Source organism: Ursus americanus, chromosome 7, assembly GCF_024610735.1.
Source record: "Ursus americanus isolate L20-20 chromosome 7, mUrsAme1.1.p, whole genome shotgun sequence".
In the NCBI taxonomy this organism is placed as follows: Eukaryota; Metazoa; Chordata; class Mammalia; order Carnivora; family Ursidae; genus Ursus; species Ursus americanus.
In genome coordinates, this window is record NC_142133.1 from 52,837,023 (window position 1) to 52,859,883 (window position 22,861).

General features: G+C 41.9%; 1 protein-coding gene across 1 annotated transcript in view; it reads left to right on the forward strand.

Annotated features, from left to right (window-relative positions):
• Window positions 1-18,668, forward strand: part of KCNG3 (potassium voltage-gated channel modifier subfamily G member 3) — a 42,142-nt gene extending 23,474 nt beyond the window's left edge. The window contains exon 2 of the mRNA XM_045809001.2: window positions 16,471-18,668. Coding sequence (XP_045664957.1) covers window positions 16,471-17,116 — 646 coding nt within the window. The 3' untranslated portion in view covers window positions 17,117-18,668. The remainder of the gene's footprint in view (window positions 1-16,470) is intronic.
• The last annotated feature ends 4,193 nt before the right edge of the window (window positions 18,669-22,861 follow it).

A 22,861-nucleotide genomic window follows, 5' to 3' on the forward strand; every position in this document is an offset into this window, starting at 1 on the left:
GGCACCCCATCTTTGTTTTGCCTTTTTTTTTTTAAATCATCACAACAAATATATCCTTTTGTCCTAAATATTTCGTGAGCCTCATAAAGCAGCTGAACTCACTAATGATGAAATTTATTGTACCTTTTGTTTATTCAAACAACATTTACTGAATACCTCACAATTAGGCACCATAGTGATTTTTTTTAAAAGACAGACACAGCCCCCACTGCCCTTTTGCTGGAGAAACATAGATAAATGTACAATCACATCACAGTGTGATATGTGCTATGCTAGAGGTAAGCACTGGCTGTTTCAGGGACATGGGAGAAATGCAGTCATTCTGGGAACTGAACGCAAAGCTCTCCAAGGGTGGTGATACTGGAGCTCAGACTCAAAGGCCTGGTTGCTGTTAGCCAAGATGGTGGGGGGGTTAGATGTGCAAAGAAGAGGCATGAGAATGTTTCACATTGCTTGGAACAGATGGTGCAAGGCGGTGAGTGGCATGATCTGGAGCCTTGTATGGTGTGATCATGAATTCAGCTTTTATCTGATGATAGTTGGGAGTCAGTAACTCATTACTGGGAGTTGAACATTGCTGCTTTTAGTGCTGCAAATGTTTTGTATTCTTAACTATAGAATAAGATAGTTAGCTTGTTGTTCCAATAAGACCTAACTTGTGCATTTTTTTTTTAAGATTTTATTTATTTTTTTAAAGTAATCTCTACATCGAACGTGGGGCTCAAACTTACAACCTGGAGGTCTAGAGTCCCATGCTCTCCTGACTGGGCCAGCCAGATGCCCCTAACTTGTGCATATATTAAAATAGCCCTACAATTGGTTTGACGGACAGAAATCAACTTTTGTTTGTATGTGTATGTTGGAAGCTTTGTGTGACGAAGTATCATTGATGCCCTGATGTTTGCATGTGAGAACCTGGTACACGGTAACTAAGCAAAAATAACTCAGCTTGAGTTATGGACCTATTATTTACCTGTGGTCAGAAAAAAGTAAATAATGGTATTAACATGAAATACCTCTCTTTTGAAATATCATTCTTTTGAAATTCATTTTGAGTGGCTTTTTAGGTAAAAACTTTTTGACATCAAAATGATAAAATGCTATTAAATAAAGAATTGGTATCAGTTTTTATAAGATGTTCTTGTCTGAAGAAGAGGATGGCCTCCTGATATCACTTCTTGTTTCTTAATTCTTCTACTAATGAATTGCCAATTAAATAAAAAGGGAGTAGAACTCATCTGGGTCATTATATATGGAATGGGAGCAGAACAGATTAATTCTTTTGGCGAGATTGATTTTCTTGTAGTATTTAGATGGACTTGTGTCTGTTTGGGGTTTTGGTTAAAGCACTGGGAGAAATCATTGTGGCTGCTAGATGAAGGGGGACCCACCTGGAGTGGAGAATCAGGTGGCCTGGGAGGGCAGGTGCTGATGGGTCCGGATTTCTGTTGCTCTCATCTCCTGGAAGTTTTTTAGTAATGAGACTCGGAGCCACGTATTTTGGGTCTCTTCACTCGTATGTGTATGTCCACTAAGAACATGGTAGTCTTCTAAAAACACGTTCCTTAACAGCTGAGGAAGAGAAGCTACCCCTGACTTTGAGAGCCTCAGCTCATACCACAATGCATGATGGTTTCTTCACAGTCACCCCAGAGCCAAGGTTCTCAATTAGAAGGTAATGAACATGTGGCGCCTGGGTTGGTTGAGCATTGGACTCTTGGTTTCGGCTCAGGTCATGATCTCAGGGTCATGAGATCCCACCTTGGGGGAGCTTGCAGGGAGTCTGCTTGAGATTCTCTCTCTCACTCTCCCTCTACCCCTCCCGCTGCTAACACACTCTCTCTAAAATAGGTAAATAAAATGTTAAAAAAGAGAAAGTAAAGGGGCGCCTGGGTGGCACAGCGGTTAAGCGTCTGCCTTCGGCTCAGGGCGTGATCCCGGCGTTCTGGGATCGAGTCCCACATCAGGCTCCTCCGCTATGGGCCTGCTTCTTCCTCTCCCACTCCCCCTGCTTGTGTTCCCTCTCTCGCTGGCTGTCTCTATCTCTGTCAAATAAATAAATAAAATCTTTAAAAAAAAAAAAAAAGAGAAAGTAATGAACATGAGCACTGAAGCAAGATGTTGATGAAATTCTTTTTTTTTTTTTTAAGATTATTTGAGAGAGAGAGAGAAAGCATGAGTGGGGGGTGGGGCAGAAGCAGAGGGAGAGGGAGAGGATCAAGCAGACTTCCACTAAGCACAGAGCCATCGTGGGCTGGATCCCAGGATCCTGAGATCATGACCTGAGCTGAAATCAAGAGTCGGATGCTTAACTGACAGCCACCCAAGTGCCCCAAGATGTTGATAAAATTCTTTACATAATTTCGTTTTAGAAAGATGATTTCTGTCTTTCCATCTGTTAAGAAAATGAAGAAGGTGGTTCAGAGTGGCTGTCTCTTGTAGTAAGATTTTTCTGGGTGGTTTCCCTTTCTTCACTTGCCTTTCGGTTTAGGGACAGCCTGGTTTCATCCATCTCTCCGGGAGGTCTGGGACAGTGATGAATGTCTGCCGAGTGCTGGGCGTCTGCTCATATTCTTGTACCTGGACTCTCTACCCGTCATAGCCAGCCAGTGGCAGGGTTCTGCTGAAGGCTTCTGGCATCTATCTCCCGTCATTTCATTTCGTTTCATTCCTGTCATCTCCCGCTAGTTTGGGCCTTCCATTTGTCTTGCCTGTGTCATAGCCTCCTGAGTGTTCGCACCCTCCAACCATCCCATCAACTCCTGCCCGATGCATATTCCCACAGTCCACTTGGCCTCTTCCCAGCTCGGGGGTCTGGCAGCATGCCCGGCACATAGGAACCTCTTAAGAAATGCTTATTAAATGAATGAATCCACCTGTTGCCAAATCTTTAATGGGTTCCCTTTGCCGCAACCTGACTTTCATGATCACAGGCTTCACTGTAAGGCTTCTGTGTACACACCCGGCCCAGTCACCCCCTCTTCCCACTGCACATCTCACCTTGCAGCCAAGTGAGGCCCCTGTTCTCTGAGCACCACGATGCTTTTCTGCTGTGCTTTTTCTGACTTGGCCCCTCTGCTCCTTTTCCTACTGTCACTGTTTAGTTCTGGCCTTTATTTTTGCTTTTGAATATTTTGTGATCCTCTAACCAGACCTCCTGTTTTCAGTCTCTCCTCTAGCAGAAATGCCCACGCTGTAGACTCAGCACCCTAGCTAGCCACCAACTTAGCATGGAGCTTGTTTCCTCAAATATAAAATAAAACAGGGATAATGCAATAGTAATGACCAACTTATGGGCTCTGAAGAATCGTAACAATATATACTTCGAAGTTATTTTTGAAAATCACATGGTTAATAATTAAATACATTCCAGTTGTGAAAAATTTAATTATTCATAGATGTTTATGGTAAGAAATGGATTCCTACCCTTATAGTCCTCTATCTGCCAATCTCCCTCATTCTCTTGGGATAACCGCTGTTAATGATTTGATCACTTGGCTCCATTCCTGAGTACATATGTACCTATAAATAGGACATGGTATATTTAAAGCACCAACCTCCTAGTCATTTTAATAAACAGCACCCGTGATCATTGCCATCAAATAAACTTCCATCTTTGTCACCTGCTGCCTCCATTAGGCTTTTTTTTTTAAAAAGCTTCTCGGGGCACCCGGGTGGCTCAGATGGTTAAGTGTCTGCCCTTGGCTCAGGTCATGATCCCAGGATCCTGGGATCCTGTGTTGGGCTTCCTGCTCAGCAGGGAGCTTGCTTCTTGAACCTCTCCCTCTGTCCCTTACCCCACTCGTGCTTTCTCTGTCACTTGCTCTCTCAGATAAATAAATAAAATCTTTTTTAAAAAAGCTTCTTAAATGTAGCTGCTTTCACATGTCCAAATTTACCCAATACTTTCCTGCCTTTGCTTGTTCTGGTCTTGCCATGACAAATTAAATTGCCACTTTTTCAAAGAAGCCTTCCATAATCCCCTAGGTGAAGGAAAACTTATCTTCTCCTGACTTCATGTATGTTGATCACAGCATTCGTCCCTTTCTACACTTTATATTTGTGTGTATATGGGTAGGATCATTGTTGGAGAGGGTATGTCTTACCTTGTCACTAAGTTTTAAATTTGGGGGAGGGGCTAGGTTATAGTCTGCCCTTCTCCTCCCCCTCCTCCTTCTTCCATTTACCAGTTTTTTAAAGGATGTAATGAAGGCTACAAATCAACAGTCAGACGAAGAAATACGTAGGGCAAGGTATGGAGAAAGGGTGTGGAGCTTCCATGCCCTCTCCAGGTGCACCATTCTCCCCAAATCTCCATGTGTTCACAAACCCAGAAGCTTGAAACTTGAAATTGTATCTTTTTTTTTAAAGTAATCTCTGTGCCCAAAGTGGGATTTTAACTCGTGAGCCTGAGGTCAAGAGTCATGTGCTCAACTGACTACTGACTGAGCCCACCAGGTGTCCCCAAAATTGTATCTTTAAAAAAAACTCTATTTTGAGGTAATTTTATATTCTCAAGAGGTTGCAGAAATAGTGTAGAGAGTACCCTTCCGCCAGCTTCCTCCAGTGATAACATCGTACATAACTATAAGTGCTATCTATAATTCATTTTTCTAGACCTCAGTGGCTCTGTAGAGTCTGGTATACAGTAGGCACTCATTAGCCTTATTGCATGATGAATGAATTAATGTGCTCCATGGGCTTCGAACCACAGCCAAGTAATAGATTGTCATCCCATCCTTACTCCAGAACATTGGTATACAGTAGGCACTCATTAGCCTTATTGCATGATGAATGAATTAATGTGCTCCATGGGCTTCGAACCACAGCCAAGTAATAGATTGTCATCCCATCCTTACTCCAGAACATTGGCTTGCCCTGGCTAGTACTGACCTGTCTTAGGAGACTCAGACCAAAGCTGTGGACATTTCCTGACTCTCTTCATGAACATTTGGTTGACCCACCAGGCAGAGAGGACGAGAAAGGGTTCCGAGATACATGCTCACACCTGGGACTTATTTCAAAATGATAAGGGATGTGGGATGTGGGTGTGTATATGGAGGAATTAGCTATGAGCTGATGGTTGATAGGCCTGGGTACTTGGGGGTTCATAATACCATTCTGTCTTCTTCGTATGTTGAGTGCGTCTCAAATCTTCATCTCAAAAATTAAGCTCGCGCATACACACACGGCCACATTGCCAAAGTATTATAACCATTTCTTAGGTTTTATAATCCATCTCTATTAAGTCACACCAGCAGGACGGATTTCCTAGCAAGATACATACTACCTCAGATTCTACACCGCGCTCTTAATTCATGTATTTGGGTTGAAAATGTAACTGATTATTATGCCTAAAGGAGAAGGTAAGTGTTATTCGTAGTAATTGCCTGTGATTTTTCGGGGAAACACACTTTGATGTTTGATGGAGATTTACATATGAGGAGTAGAGTCCTAGCAGAGCAGGCGTTGTGGTCTTGGATGTACGGTCGGGAACGTGGTTGTTCCTTTGTAGAAAGTCACTGGTCCCTCTTTATCTATGAGGAGAGAACGTGGATCTGGTGCCTGCGTTGCTAAAACAGGGCGGAGAGATGACAGAAACTGTGCTGTGCAGTGAGGTCCACCTGCTGCCCCGTTTTACTCAGGCGGGGAGAGAGCCGTGTGCTCCTGTCTGCGGCGCGGGGAGTAAAGGAGCAAGGGCAGCCCCGCGCATGTGGTTAGAGGGGAAGAGATCCAGCAGAATTACAGCAGCCTCTTAAAAACTCCCAAGTAGGGAGCCCAGTTCTGCATAGCCAGTCCTCAACTCCCAGTAGCCTTTCTATTTGTCACTCTCCTACTCCTGCCAGTTTCTAAAGAAATGGCCATCCAAACACAGGCATGAGTAAACACAATAGTTTCAAGTGGGGAACATAAAATAACAGGTATAAGGGGCACCTGGGTGGCTCAGTCAGTTAAGCGTCTGCCTTTGGCTCAGGTCATGATCCCAGGGTCCTAGGATCGAGCCCCACGTTGGGCTCCGTGCTCCGTGGGGAGTCTGCCTCTCCCTCACTCTCTCTCTGTGCTCTCTCTCTCTTTTTCTCTCAAATAAATAAGTAAATAAATAAAATCTTAAAAAAGAAATAACAAGTATACATTGAGTACAGCGATAAGAAAATACATAAATCCCGGCCAGGAATCAGTGTAGTCCATAACCAATGAGTATGTATTATTAATCTGCCATTTGTGAGCTGTGGAGTGTGAGCAAATGACTTGTCTTTACTTCAGTTTCCTCCATCTTAAGTGGTGAAAGTAACAGAACCTATTGCATTTAGTTGTGAAAATTAAATGAATTAATACATGTAAATTTAGAGAAAGTTGCTTGGTACTTGAATGGGTACATAATCTGTATTCTCTTTTTTTTTTTTTTTTTTAAGATTTTATTTATTTATTTGACAGAGATAGAGACAGCCAGCGAGAGAGGGAACACAAGCAGGGGGAGTGGGAGAGGAAGAAGCAGGCTCCTAGCGGAGGAGCCTGATGCGGGGCTCGATCCCATAACGCCGGGATCACGCCCTGAGCCGAAGGCAGACGCTCAACTGCTGTGCCACCCAGGCGCCCCATAATCTGTATTCTCATTATTGATCTAGGCTGGAAGATAAAAAGATGTGAATGATATAGATTTTTTTTTGAAGGTGATTAAAGTGCATGAGAAAAATCAAGATTTGTTTTTAAAATGCTGCTATTTTTCCCATTCAACTTACTGTTATGGAGAAAACTTGTAAGGACATAAAAGACACTAGGTAATGTGGTGCTGTTGATGTGCAGTGTGTTGGAAAGTTTTATTCTACCGTGTATGTGCCTGTTAGAAATGTGATTGGAAATGCCTTGTACATTTAGGCCTGAACGCTGGGGGTAGGAAAGGTGTGACTTTTCCTTTTGTGGCATTCCTGGGGTCGTGCTGGTCGATTCAGGCTACTGACAACTCCATCATGGTGATTGCTCTTCTATTTGGGCATACTTTTTACTTTTTCTTAAATTTGTTATTAAATTGGGCAAATAATACACACACACAGTAAAGCATTTAACGGTACAAAAGGGAATGAAGTAAAAAGTGAGTTTCCATCCTGCATCAGGATGGGAGCCTGCATCAGGCTCCCTCCCTAGAGGTGTTGACGGTTTCTTGAATATTCTTCCAGAACACGTGTGTGCACACACACATTTACACAATCATAGCATAATTTATGTACTGTTCTGCACCTGTACGTCTCGAAGAATGTTGCACGTCAAAACACGGTAATGCACCTTATTCCTTTCCTTGCCCACATAGTATAAGGTAGAGTCTTAAAGTTGCTGATATCAATTTCATATGATTCAACCTAATAACTTTGGGAAATATATTTATAAAATCAATCTCTATAGATAGAGAAATCTCTATCTTTTTTAATCCTTGCTTATTACAAGCAGTGGATCTCATTGTACAGTTCTTGTGTGAATATGAGGGTAAGTGCGTGATATAAATTCTTGCAGTGGGTCTCATGTGCAGTATCAAGCTTGATACATCCTGCCGATTACTCTTTTGAATGGTTTTACCAATTTATGCTGCAGCCAGCAGTGTATAAGAGAATACAGGCAGAATTCTTGAAAGAAGAAAGAACGGAAGGCTGGAGCATTCATCCTTGCCTTCTGTTTCTACTCAGGAAGGCACTGAACTGATCTCCTTTTGAGTGGGAAGGGAGGACTGTGAGCCCAGAAATGGTGTGTAACAACAATTATAGCTGCAATCTGTTGAGCGCTTACTATTATTTTATATTATTTCATTTAATTCTTATGACGACCTGAGAGATAAGTTCTATTGTCACCGTTTAACCGATGAAAAAAATTCAGGAGGAGAGATTAAATAGCTTATCCAAAGTTCCGCAGTGAGTTACTAGCAGAAAGGGGTGGCCTGCCTCTCAAGATTCTCCTGTCTTCCTCCCTGTGCTCTATAGTTTTATGTACAAAAGAAGGACATGGTATTTTTATTTTGGGTAAAACATTATCGCAGTCTATTATCTTTACACACACATGTGTGCACGCACACACACATATTTGTCTTTAAGAAACTTACATTTCCTCTTTCCCCCTCTTTCCCCACCAAAACAGTAAAGTTGATTTCTAAAATCCTGTTCCAATTTAAAGATAATTTGAAGCTATTATGTAAAAAATATACCTGTACTTCCATGTTTGTTGCAGCATTATTTACAATAGCCAAGAGTTGGAAGCCATGTAAGTGTCCATTGACGGATGAGTGAATAAGGAGAATGTGGCGTATATATAATGGAATATTATTCATCCATAAAAAGAAGGAAATCTTGCCATTTATGAGAATGTGAATGGACCTGGAGGGCATTTTGCTAAGTGAAATAGGTCAGACAAAGAAAGCTAAATACTGTATAATCTTACTTACATATGGAATCGAAAAAGAACCAAACTCATAGATAGAACAGTTTGATGGTCAGAGGAGGGGCTCAGGGATGGGAGATTTGTGGATGAAGGTGTCAAAAGGTACAAACTTCCGGTTACAAGGTCACTGGTTCTGTGGGGTTGTAAGGTACAGCATGGTGATTATAGTCAAGGATACTATATTGTATATTTGAAAGTTGGTAATAAGTAGGTCTTAAAAGTTCTCATCACAAGAAAAAATATTTGTAACTATGTGAAGTGATGAATGTTAACTAAACTTATTGTGGCAGTCACAGTATATACCAAATCATTGTGTTGTATGTCTAAAACTAATACAATGTTCTGTATCAATCACATCACAACAAAACTGGAAGAAATAGAATAGAAAACAAATTTTAAAGACAATTTCATAGGAAATAGTTACTGGGATTTGAATTAATATAGTATTTTCTTATGTCATACTCTTTTTCACTTCATTTTATTGTTATTTAAAACAATTTTTTTTTGGAGAGGAAGGGGGTGGGAAAGGGCAAAAGGAGAGGGAGAGAGAATATTAAGCAGGCTCCAGGCCCAATGTGGATCCCCATGTGGGGCTCGATCTCATGCCCCTGAAATCGTGACCTGAGCCAAATCAAGAGTTGGACCCTTGGGGTGCCTGGGTGGCACAGCGGTTGAGCGTCTGCCTTCAGCTCAGGGCGTGATCCTGGCGTTATGGGATCGAGCCCCACATCAGGCTCTTCTGCTATGAGCCTGCTTCTTTCTCTCCCACTCCCCCTGCTTGTGTTCCCTCTCTCTCTCTGGCTATCTCTGTCGAATAAATAAATAAAATCTTTAAAAAAAAAAAAAAAAAAGAGTTGGACCCTTAACCGACTGAGTTACCCAGATGCCCCTATGTTATATTCTTATACATTGTGATATTGTACTTATTTTTAATATAGTTTTGTTATAATTACATATATACACATACATATATATGCATATATGTGTATAAAATTTGTAACTCGCATGTAATAACTATTTCAGATGGTTCTCTGTTCTGCTGTATGTTCGTATATTCGTTTAGCTTCATCAAATCAATTATCCAGTAAAAATATTCAGTCTTTGACCGCTTTTATATTTTTATTTTCTTCATTGTCCCTGTTGTATCAAATTTGAATCAGGTTCTGGTCGGTGCAAATCCCAGGAACAATCAAACTTAAATCCTTTTGAGGTAAGGCAGGATACGTCACTAAGTTAATTAATGATGGGGTCAGCACCATTTTTTTTTCCTTGTGCCTGCATGGCCCAGTGATCTGAGGCTCTAGATTAAGGCTCCAGTCTCTGGTGGATTTGAGTCCCACCACAGCCTTATTTTTTTTTTATTCTGATTTTTAAAAAAACCCCATAAAATTTACCATGTTAACCATTTAAAATTGTTTTAAAGATTTATTTATTTATTATAGAGCGAGAGAGAGAGCTCATGAGTGGGAGAGAGAATCTCAAGCAGACCCCGTGCTAAGCGTGGAGCCCGCCCAACCTAGGGCTGGATCCCTAGACCCAGAGATCACGACCCGAGCCAAAACCAAGAGTCAGAGTTTCGGCCGACTGTGCCATGCAGGCGCCCCCCATTTTAACCATTTTTAAGTGTACACTTCAGTAACATTATAGGTATATTCGCATTGTTATGAATGGATCTCCAGACCATTTTCATCCTGCGAGTCTGAAACTCTAGGCCTGTTAAACAACAACTCCTCTTTCTCCTCCCCTACTAGATACTGGTAATCACCGTTCTACTTTATAGTTCTATGACTTTGACTACTTGAGATTATCTCGTAAAAGTGAAATTGTACAGTATTTGTCTTTTTGTGGCTGGATTATTTCACTTAGTGTAATGTCCTCAAGCTTCATCCATTTTGTAGCATATGACAGATTTCCTTCCTTTGTAAGGCTGAATAATACTCCGTCGTATGTATATACCACATTTGTTTATCCATTCATTGTTGATGGACATTTGCGTTGCTTCCATCTCTTGGTTATTGTGAATAGTGCTGCTATGAACACAGGTGTGCAAATATCACTTCTAGACCCTGCTTTCAATTCTTTGGATAGGTACCCTGAAGCAAGATTGCTGGATCATATGGTAGTTCTATTTTTAATTTTTTTGAGGAGCCCCCATAATGATTTCCTTAGTGGCTGCACCATTTTGTAATCCGACCAGTGGTGCCCAAAGGGTCCCCTTTCACCATGCCCCGCCAACACTTGTTATTTTTTGTTTTTTAATAGTAGTCTTCCTAATAGGTATGAGGATACCTCCTCATGGTTTTGATTTGCATTTCTCAGATGATTAGTGATGTTGAACGTCTTTTCATACGCTTGTTGGCCATGGTATATCATTTTTGAGAAATGTCTATCAAGCCCTTTGCTAATTTTTAAATTAGGTTATTTGATTTTTTTTGTTGAATTTTAGGAATTCTTCATATATCTTGGATGTTGACCCTTTATCAGATGTATGATTTGCACATAACTTCCCCCTTTCTGTAGATTGCCTTTTCTGATTAAAAAAAAAACATAAAATTTACCATTTTGACCATTTAAAACTTTTTTAGAAGATTTATTTATTTATTGTAGAGAGAGAGAGTGCATGAGTGGGAAGGGCAAAACAAGAGGGAGAGAGAAACACAAGCAGACTCTGTGCTTAGCGTGGAGCCCAATGCAGAGCTCGATCTCACAGCCCTGAGGTCAGGTCCGAGCTGAAACCAAGAATTGGTGGATCAACCAACTGGGACACCCAGGGGCCCCTGTAGGCTGCCTTTTCACTCTGCTCAGAGATTGTACCCTTCGATGCACAAAAGTGTTTCAGTTTGATGTAGTCCCATTTGTCTATTTTTGCTTTTGGTGTCTGTACTTTTGGTGTCATATCCAAGAAATCACTGCCAAGTCCAATGTCATAACGTTTTTTCCCTATGTTTTCTTTGAGGAATTTTATAGTTTGAAGTCTGTAATCCATTTTGAGTTAATTTTTGTATGTGGTGTAAGAAAAGGGTCTGGGGTGCCTGGGTGGCTCAGTTGGTTAAGTGTTTGCCTTTGGCTCAGGTCATGATCCTGGAGTCCCAGGATGGCGTCCTGCATCGGGCTCCCTGCTCAGCAGGGAGTCTGGTCTCCCTCTGACCCTCTCCCCTCTCATGCTCTCTCTCTCTCAGATAAATAAAACCTTAAAAAAAAAAAGAAAAGGGACCAACTGAATTCAACGCCCTTTTTGATGGTGTGCTTTGGTAATCCCTTGAAGGCTGAGGAGAACTGAAAAGCTTCCTGTGGCTGTGGAGTGGCCATCCTGGGCCCTTGAGTTCTATCAAAGCCATTTACACTGTACTGGACAGACATCTGTAGAGCACCTGCTAATTGTCTGATGTGTCTGGGAAGTGAGAGAAGGCTGTAACAAAAATAAGGCGGGGAACTGCCCCGCACTTTGTTCTTTAAAAAAAAAAAAAAAAAAAAAAGATGGATTGGGGCACCTGGGTGGCTCAGTCCGTTAAGCATCCGACTCTTGGTTTTGGCTCAGGTCATGATCTCAGAGTTGTGAGATCGAGTCCTGCGCTGGACTCTGTGCTCTACCCCTCCCCCCGTGCGTGCGGGCTATCTCTCTTTTTCTCTAAAAATGAATAAATAAAATCTTTAAAAAATAGAAAAAAATGAAACAAATGTTAAACTCTAGTCAATGATATGCATTTTGAAGTTTTTAGAGGGAAGTGTACTTCCCTCTTTAAAAAAAAAGATTCCTGGGGCGCCTGGGTGACGCAGTCGTTAAGCGTCTGCCTCTGGCTCAGGGCATGATCCCGGCGTTCTGGGATCGAGCCCCACATCAGGCTCCTCCGCTATGAGCCTGCTTCTTCCTCTCCCACTCCCCCTGCTTGTGTTCCCTCTCTCGCTGGCTGTCTCCATCTCTGTCAAATAAATAAATAAAATCTTAAAAAAAAAAAAAAAAGATTCCTAGATGGATAGAGAGGTGAATAGGTGATAAACAAGTATAAAATATAAATGTAAATGAATTTGCTCCCTGTTTGAAATTTTTCATAAAAAATGTTGATGAAGAAAGATGAGAAGATAGTACACAGAGGGAGACTTACCTTTACCTCACATAGCATAGGAACTGGCCTCTTATGTTTTGTCTAGCCTTTGTCAGGGTGGGAGGGTGAAGGGTAGAACTGGTTAGTACTAAAGGCATCTGCTACCCCTTTGGAGCCTCTGTAAACCTCTGAGTCATTCCCAGATGTGCCTTCTACCACAAGGGACCCGTCGAGTGACCGGTGGTAGCCAGCGATTGTGGTGGTTCCCCGGTACCTACAGAAAGGGGCATGTTTTATTCCTTACCCCAGGGTACAATAATATGTAACTGAAACAAAGTTTCATAAAACTATACTTTGCACTCTGATATTTTCTGTTCCAATTTCTGGAAAAAATGTCAGTTTTGATCCACTAATGGGTTAAGAACTGACAGTTTGAAAAATGCTGCTCTAACACATAAACCATGGAGACCGGAAGATTGACATATATCACTTAATATTCACGGCGAACATCGCCATAAAAATCCTCAGCATTTTCAGATATTCCGTAGAGCTTCAAAGCCCAAGAGACCCGGGTTTCATTACGTGTGCCACCGCAGCCTCTCAGTTGTGTGACCTTGGCAAAGATGTTTAACTTTCTAGCCTCAGTTCCATCATCTGGAAAATGGGGATATGAGGGGAAATACACACTTCATCGGGTTCTGGAAAAGGACTAAATGAAGTGGTGTCTGAAAAGTGCTTCACACAGTGCCCAACGGAAAGGCTTCAATAAGTGGTAGCTATTTTTATTAGCCATGAATTCATGAACTTCTGTGTTTGGGCCTCGAAAGAAATCAGAATGGGCTGCCAAGGAATATGGTGTCCCTCAGTATCTCCTTGAGCTCTATTTTCCTGTTTGTTTTTGGTAGAAGTAACCTCGGGGAGCACCCAACTGTTGGCTGCAGCCCTGAGTAAAACAGTCCTTGGTTCTGTAGCAGTTGTCGGTGGTGGCTTTGGCGAGAGTGCCATTTGGAAACATGGGGCGTTTTGGCAGGCTCCGTCGTGTTTGTTGTTGGAGACTGCTTTGGCATAGTCCTAGGTGAAAGAGGGATGCCTGGGGTGTCTCACTGATTCATCCCTTTGGCATGGAATTCTGGATGAACCACATCTGACTTGGGGGGGGTGGGCAGGAAGAGCCCGGAGGGCCTCATTACCGAGGAGTTTACCTCTTCGAAATTCCCTTACCGAGGGATTACTCTGCACCATTTGGATTTCCTCTTTTTTAATCTGAACAACTTTGGCTGCTGATGGAAATAATTAGAACATGTTCTGGTATTTTTGGCACCATTAGACTTTTTGCTCTTCTTAATTTAGTAGAATCTTCGGGTTCTATTGCTGGGAGAGCCCTTACAAGATCCGTGCGAGCGCGCCGCCCGACAGGCCCCTCTGGAGCAGGGGCGGCAGCAGCCTTGGGCACGGCTGGGTGCGGTGCTCTCGCTCCGCCTGGCTGGGGAGGAGACGCGACACTCTAGCTGGAGAACTGGTGCATTGTAACCACAGCCAGTCTAAGAAAATGATGACCGTCACCACCGCGTGCTGCTGCAAACGCTGTTGAGTGTGCGTCGCACTGCTTACTGTATTTACCAGTTGATCACCTAGGACAGCATCCAATTTAGAGATCTCAGCGGCTTAATACAACAAAGATGTATTTGTTGCTCACGTATCCTGTCCGATCTGAGTCAGGGTGGGGAATGTCTGTCTTTCTCCACACAGACACTCCGGGCTTGGGCTGATAGGGGCCCCAACCATCTTGTAGCCATTTAGGACCCATGCCTTCCAGGTTGCCATGGCAGGGAAAAGAATTAGCATTCACCCTTCTGTGCTTTTGCCCAGAAGTGATAGAGTCATTTTGCTCTGGCTCATTGGTCTGAACTGGTCGTATGACAGGGTCGTATGACCCTGCAGGCAACTGCAGGGGGGCTGGAAATATGGGGGAGCCTATGGAATATTTGATGAGCATTACCAAGGAGAAGGAGAAGTCGTATGTGGTATTCTATTTGTTAAAACTATATATTGAAAAAAAAAATGCAGCTTCCTATTCTCTAGGTCTACCAAGTTTCTTTACCAGCCTACTTTCCTAAGCCTCCAGATTCCAAGAGGCCATCATGGCAGCAGCTTTTACTGATGGCCTGGTGGGGACAGGGTAGCTGCTGCCAACCACGGGGTAATGGGATTCGTGAGCAGAGCAGCAGATAATACAGCAGAGAAGTAATGGGGGCAGCCGTGACTTCATCTGCTGACTTGGTGTGGTTACTTTGTGTGGTAGGCTGGAAAACACTCCCCCCTCTGCCCCAAACATAGCAGGTCCCAATCCCTGGAACCAGCGGGTGTCCTTATATGGCAGAAGGGGTTTTGCAGATGTGATTAAATTAAGGATCTTGAGATGGGGGGTTATCCTGGCTTAGCCCAGTGGGCCCTAAATGCTATCACATGTATCCTCATAAGAAGGAAGCAGAGGGATTTGACACTGTGACAGAAGAGGAGGAGGCAGAGTGGGGTGATACCGCGACAAGCCAAAGAATGCCCACAGCCACCGGAAGCTGGAAGAGGCGAGGAGTGGATTCTCCCCTCGAGCCTCTGAAGGGATTGTGGCCCGGGAACTGGGGAATGGGGCAAGAGTGAGAATTTTCTTTCCATACTCTCTTTTTTTCACCTTTTAAATTTAAACCATGTGAATGTACTACCTATTCAGTAAATAAATAAAATTAACCTTTACAGCCCTGCCAACCCTATAGTAGGGGAACATGGTTCAGTTTATTTATTCAAGGCTTTATTTATATCAAGGCTTCCCAAACCGTGTGCTGCGATTTAATTTCCTCAGCCTTGGGGAGTGCAGGCCAGGGCCAGGGTAGCCAGAGCCCCTGGGCTGGTGTCCTCGACTTCAAGAATACTACCCCTGCTGCCAGTGTGCTATGTAAATATTCTTATTTTCCACACGTGCAGTGATGTGGAAAGGTTGGTAAATACTGCTCTAGGTGAAGTGTGGCCTTATATTTTAAAATACATGTTGCATAAAAATAGCTATGGAAAACAAACAAACCAACCAGCTGGGTCCTTGGGGAAGAACCTAGTGATTATTTCACTCCAGTGCAGGAGTCCTCAGCCTTTTTTCCCCAGTGACCCTTGTGAGGAGGATGGTCATGACCTGGCGCTGGCCCGGGGAGGCTACTTGTGCTCCTGCCAGACCCCCAAAGCTGGCTCAGCCTCAGTGTTTCCCACACGAGCCCACAAGAAAAGAAAGCAAGGTAACATGTTAGGAAATGATCTTGACTTCACTTTTATTTACCAAGAAATAAATCACTGAAAACTTGGGTATGTCCACTGTCTGTCAGAACAGTCATTCTGACCCACCTTATAACTGACATCGCAGTTGAGAACCGCTGTCCTCACAGAGGAAGGAGCATTTCATATTGTGGCTAGCTGCATCGCAGGTTATTTTATTTTATTTTATTTTATTTTTTTAAAGATTTTATTTATTTATTTGGCAGAGAGAAAGACAGCCAGTGAGAGAGGGAACACAAGCAGGGGAGTGGGAGACGAAGAAGCAGGCTCCCAGCGAAGGAGCCCGATGCAGGGCTCGATCCCAGAACTCTGGGATCACGCCCTGAGCCAAAGGCAGCCGCTTAACGACTGAGCCACCCAGGCGCCCCCTCAAAGGTCATTTTAAAACCCAAATAAGAGATCAGTTTTTAAAAGATTAGTGACGGGCCAAAAAAAAAAAAAAATAGTGGTATTACATGCAGTATATAAATAGAAACTTTATCAAGTTCAATTTTCATTTGAACTGTAATATCTGTTGTTCTGTTGTGTCCTGGTGGGTCTGATGATGTTGGTAATGGTGTCCGTTCTTTATGTTTTCTGGAAAAAGTAACTGAAGTCGTTTGTCGGTGTAGTACTATCTGAAGATATCTAAGAGCTATTAAAATGCTTAAAAATAAAATGATCAATTCTTCTTTTGTTCTCTTGACAGGATAATTGAAGCTATCTGCATAGGTTGGTTCACTGCAGAGTGCATCGTGAGGTTCATCGTCTCCAAAAACAAGTGTGAGTTTGTCAAGAGACCCCTGAACATCATTGATTTACTGGCAATCACGCCGTATTACATCTCCGTGTTAATGACAGTGTTTACGGGCGAGAACTCTCAACTCCAGAGGGCTGGAGTCACCTTGAGGGTGCTTAGAATGATGAGGATTTTTTGGGTGATTAAGCTTGCCCGTCACTTCATTGGTCTCCAGACACTTGGTTTGACTCTCAAACGATGTTACCGAGAGATGGTTATGTTACTCGTCTTCATTTGTGTTGCCATGGCAATCTTTAGTGCACTTTCTCAGCTTCTTGAACATGGGTTGGACCTGGAAACATCCAACAAGGACTTCGCCAGCATCCCTGCTGCCTGCTGGTGGGTGATTATCTCTATGACTACAGTTGGCTATGGAGATATGTATCCTATCACCATGCCTGGAAGAATTCTTGGAGGAGTTTGTGTTGTCAGTGGGATTGTTCTCTTGGCACTACCTATCACTTTTATCTACCATAGCTTCGTGCAGTGTTATCATGAGCTCAAGTTTAGATCAGCTAGATATAGTAGAAGCCTCTCTGCTGAGTTCCTCAATTAACGCATTGCAAATCGATTCTTGCCTACACTTCGTTTGATAGAAAGAGTTGATGCTACTCCCATTCATCGTGCGTTTCTTGCTGGGTGAGCACTGCAGCGGTCCTGTCATCATGTTGGTAGGGGAAAAATTATCCTTCCCAGCTGAAGGGATGAAAGAATTTCCTTATAATGGAGTAACTAGGATTGACATTTCAAAGGAAAAGTAATAACTCCTAGAATAAATTTTAGGATCTTATTTTATTTAGGCTTGTCTCCTCCTTGCCTTGAACAATTACACTTTCTGTGTTTGTTTTAACGTATATTATTTGAACATTTAAAACTGAAAGGTACTATTTTCCAAATGTTTTTCCATCTTATGAATTCAGAAGAAGCTTGGAAGTTACAGTGTTTTTTGTTGGAGAGTAACATTTTCATTTCTAAATGTTTTATAATCTCTCATATCAATGTCAGAAGTATCCTGGAAACATATGTCACACGCAGGAACTGTTTAACAAATACTTTCAAAATTTGGCCAAATTTTAAACTGTATAATGGAGCTAGATCCAAGCAAGGATAGTATTTGAAAAACTTTTCCAGCATATTTCTCAATTCCCCGATTTATTTTTGTTTCTATTATTCACCTTATCATACAGCTTCATGGAAACTTGAGCATGTTTTCTTTTTTTCCATTTTGGATTTCTTTTATGTCTTTACTGAAATGACTCAACAGAGTATTTCAGAATGAGGAGAGCTTGTATTGTTAGCGTTTTATTGGAGTTCATTTTACTCGAATTCATTGCTGTTACTAGGTGATAATTGTCCTAACATTCAGATGTCCAAACAAGAATATTTCCAACGTAAAAATGATAATAGAAATAGTTTGATATTACAACCCATATTTATCTTTTCTGCTCTTAATTTTTTCCCGTGGGTTTAATAAGACTTACCAGATGAAAGGATGTTTATGTAGCCTTTTTATACCAAAGTCATACTTAGATGTTGTCATTGGATTATCATAAAAAGAGAAATTAAATATTTTCTTAGTCTTGGTTGCTATGTAGCTAAGCCAGTTTTAAGCCTGCTAAAAACAATGAATACGTAATTGTTTGATCTGAGCTTCACCATTTTGAATTGCAGCTACACCAAAACTTCTTATACCAATATTGAACAATATGCCACATTAATCTGGGTAGATTATTAGGACTAGATAATATAAAACTGATGACGATTTAGTGCTAAATTTTAGCAATATGAATTAAGATTTTGCTTTCCTCACCAATTGCCATAAAGAAGTCAGTATATAAACACAAAAAATTAAAGTCATAGATTCACAAATAGTTTAATGTTGTACACTGTAATTTAATGGGAGTGTGGAAGGCAGGTAGAGAAGGGATGGGACCTGGATATGTTTATCAAAGAACAGAAATGTTCATTAAAAGAATATTAGCCATCATCTAGTTCAGACCTTAATTAGTACAGGTAGACAATCAGGGCAAGAGAGGATATGACTGTGGAGGAATAAGGGCCAAAACCTGGATCCCTAGAAACCTACCTATCTAGCCCAGCGGCTTTTTTTTTTTAAAATATATTTATTTATTTATTTTAGAGAGAGAAAGCACGAGGTGGGGAGGCCCTGAGGGAGAGAGAGAATCTTAAGCAGACTCTGTGCTGATCTTGGAGCCTCTCACGACCCTGAGATCAGGATCTGAGCTGAAACCGAGGGTCAGAAGCTTAACTGACTCAACCACCCAGGGGCCCCACCCAGCAGCGTATTCTCAATACACATCTGGGGTTTGAGAAAAGCCTCGAGAAGCCACACTTCTTTGGCGTTGCCATTGCTGGGCTAATAATAGCAAAACCGTTCCTTTTCCTTAATTTCTGAGTTTATGTGATATTTTGGCCATTAAAAGAATCTCACCCCATCTTTTTTACTACTGCACACTGGTATGCTACTTAATATACACTCAGAAGAAATTGTTATTTATTGTATATTTATTGTATTTTACTATATTTGAAATACATGGCATGGATTTATTTTTTTCTTACCTGTTTTGATTAAGGCTTTGTGATTCATGCAAATAATAGGCAGATGTTAGCAGCCCCATATTACTAATACAAATATGGTGGCCATCCATATTGCTGGCCCTGGGCAAGGCTTCATGGGAGTCGGTCTTACGTTCCCAAGGAAATTATAACCATCTCGAGGGCGGGGACCTGCTTTTCCTGCACACCCCTTCATACCCCACGGTGTCTGTGATAGATTTGGGCACAGGCTATTGTTGACTGATTCGGGGGGAGAAATCTCTGTGTGAAGAGGCAAGGAGAAGCACAGCCAGATGTGTACTTGTGAAGCCACACGTGTGAACACACACACACACAGGCTCCGAGGCTGCCCTTCAGTAACAAGAAATTCCTTGTTGGCAATGCCAGACTAAGGACTTCTAATGACTAATTCTAATGACAGCTCAGCTCCCCATTTACTAAGAATGATGATGAGAAATGATAGAGTAGTTCATTCATGAGTTAAAAAAATAGATTGTGGATGTTGTCATTTTCTAGGAACAGAGGCATTTTTCTTTCAACTTACCCTGAATGCTACTGCCTTAAAAAAATCACTTGGTAGGACTTTTTTTTTTCTTTTGAGAGAGAAAGAGAATGTGAGGTGGGGAGAGGCAGAGGGAGAGAGAATCTTAAGCAGACTCCACACCCAGCGCGGAGCCTGACACAGGGCTCCATCTCACAACCCTGAGATCATGACCTGAGCCAAAATCAAAAATCGGACGCTCAACCGACTGAGTCACCCAGGTGCCCCGGGACTGCTTCTTTAGTTGTGCTTTTAGACATTTCTCATAATTCCGTCGTCATGGCACAAATACTTTCATTAGGATCTGCATGAGTACCAGTGAGTCGGATATTATCCTAAATTATTAGGATGCCTGCTGAGGAAAGAGGAAGTCCAAACGTTCTGATTTTACCACACGTGAGATTGTGACTTAATCTTCCATATAACTTGTCTTTTATCCTTTAAAATGGTGTTTCTTCAGATTAAAGATATAAATTACAGAATATATTTAAAAGTGAACTTACTCTTCACAATTCAAGGCCTTATTTATCTTTTTCTTTTATGGTACCATTGTTCTTGTGGGTTGCTCGTTGAGACTAGCCATTTGCACTTGCTTTGCACTTGGGTTTTGTAGCTACTTGTAACGACACATAAGTTCTTACTTTCTTAAAAATGTAGGAATATATTCTTTCACAGTGGCTGTCAGCAAATCACAGTAATACTCTGTTTTTAAATTTTTGTCCGGATGTCTTGCCTAGGTCTCTGGTGACCTGGGAGGCGGGGAAGATGGGGTTACGTTGGATATTTGTGTTAGAAGGATTTCCTTTGTTGGTTTTATATTTTCAAAAAGCAGCTGATTTTTCCTCTTTGCTAAAGAAATGAAAAATAAAAAACTGAAACCTCCTAGTTATGCTTCACCGTTAAGCTTCTGTAACTCCAAACTTAGCACATAGCTTCACAAAATATTTCTAGAGCTCTCTGATCCTATGTAAGTGTACATTCGCTTATGGTATGCAATATACCATCTGAACAAATATGGTGTAAATATGACAATAGGGCCTTAGTAAATTAGAACTAAAGGGCCCTGGAGACCTCTGGTCTCCTTGCCCCCTTCCTTTGCCCTTGATCTTGGCCATATGTCAGCAGCCAGCGGATCTGCTCCCTCCCCGTGGCTTGTGATTTACCTCTCATCCTGATTTGCCTAGGACTGTCTTCATTTTAGCACTGAAAGTCCCCGATCCAGGGAAATCCCTTCACCTCGGGTGCACTGGGACGGTTGGTCACTGTAGTTTCAGGTCAGGCCCCAGAAACCTGGTTTCCAGACTTTCAGTTCAGTAGTCTGTGACGTACTCGTGTTTTGTTTTATAACATCAGAAAGCATGAAGGATTTCTTCTTTAAATATTTTCTTTGGGGCTTCGGAGCCCTTTCTTATAGGTCAAATAAAGAGCAAATGTTCCTTTGAGATACCCTGGATGTCAGGAAGGATGGCTTCGGACCAGTGCATAGGGAACTCAGACTTCTGGTGAAGTTTTTAAATTGCAGAACTTCGTAGTTGTACACCCATTCTCGTGTATACGAGTAAGTGCAGTTCATAGCCATCATTGCATTATTTAGAGGGCCAGATTTGGGAAGTGTCATAGCTGCATAGGGAGTAACATGGCTTGACGCTTTCGTGGAATGTTCTTTCTTCTTTTCTTTCTTTTTTTTTTTTTTAAAGTAAGCTCTAGGCCCAGTGTGGGGCTTGAAATCATGACCCTGAGGTCAAAGCGTCGTCTGCTCTGCCCACTGAACCAGCAGGGCACCCCTTTCATGGGATGTTCTATGAACATTCCAGTTTAGTCAGGGAAGGTGGCCGACACTTCTCTCTTGATTCGGCATGCTTTTATGTGGTGTTTTGCTTCCTGCTCTTCCAGACCCATCTGCGCCCCAAGAACTGGGCCTGTCAGCTCTGCCTCACGCTGTGGAGCCTTCCAAAGACTTGTGAAAGAAATGTCGTCTACCAGTGTGATCACATTGTCCCTTTCTGTGATTAAATTTTTGTTTTTTTCTTTCAGCAATTCCCCACGTAGGCCTAAACTTCCAGATTTTTCCAGGTTTTTTTTTTTTTGTTAAAGATTTTATTTATTTATTTGACAGAGAGAGAGACAGCCAGCGAGAGAGGGAACACAAGCAGGGGGAGTGGGAGAGGAAGAAGCAGGCTCATAGCGGAGGAGCCTGATGTGGGGCTCGATCCCATAACGCCGGGATCACGCCCTGAGCCGAAGGCAGATGCTTAACCGCTGTGCCACCCAGGCGCCCCAGATTTTTCCAGTTTTTATCAAACATCCCCAATAAGTACTTATACGTTAGGCCATAAGCTTAATCGCCAGTTGATTAGTGACTGGCACTTGATAACCTGCATTTATGCTGTAACTTAAAACAAATTTTAAGTAGCTTTGGTGAGAATCCTTTGATTGAATACTCAACTGAGTATAGTGAAAGCATAAATGACATTTAGTGGATGAAAGCCTGAGGGAGTAAATGTTTGGATCTCACCTACCAGAACTAAGTAATGCTGTGTCACTTATAGCCAAAGAAGTGATCTTGCTTTATTTATGCAACGTTGTATTAAAACTGAAATTAAAATTTCACATACTCTTGTATTAGGGTGTTTTGTTTTTAAAGAAAGGACACATAAGTAATGACAGGTGTTTTTGCTGTATTAATAGACAATGATTTGTTCAACTTCCATATTGCTTTTTAACTGTATGCTACAAGCTTGATCTTGCAGCTCTGTTGTGGAATCCCATGCTTTCCTTCTCTACAGTACAGAGGGCAGGAGAATTTCACGTTTTTAGGGGAGATCAGCATTCGAGTTATAAATCCTGAACTCTGATACAAGAGGTGTGTGTGGGGGGTGTGTGGCCATAGCTATACATATATTTATTTTGTCTTACTGTTTTAGCCATAGCCAATCTTTTGTATGAAACACTTGAAGGCAAAAAGGCAAAATCAAGAAATGGATGTGAGGCTTAGCTTTCAAATTCAAGTGAAAGGCTGTTTTTGTTCGTAGGACAGAATTGGGAAGTTTCGATTTTTTGCTTTGAGATAAACTGCCTAACTTCTTATCTGTATTTTTATTCAGTTTTTCTTATCATTTGGAAGGTTTTAAACTAAATAGTATCAGTCATAGTTGTAAATGAGAAAAATGGGTCATGGTCCCC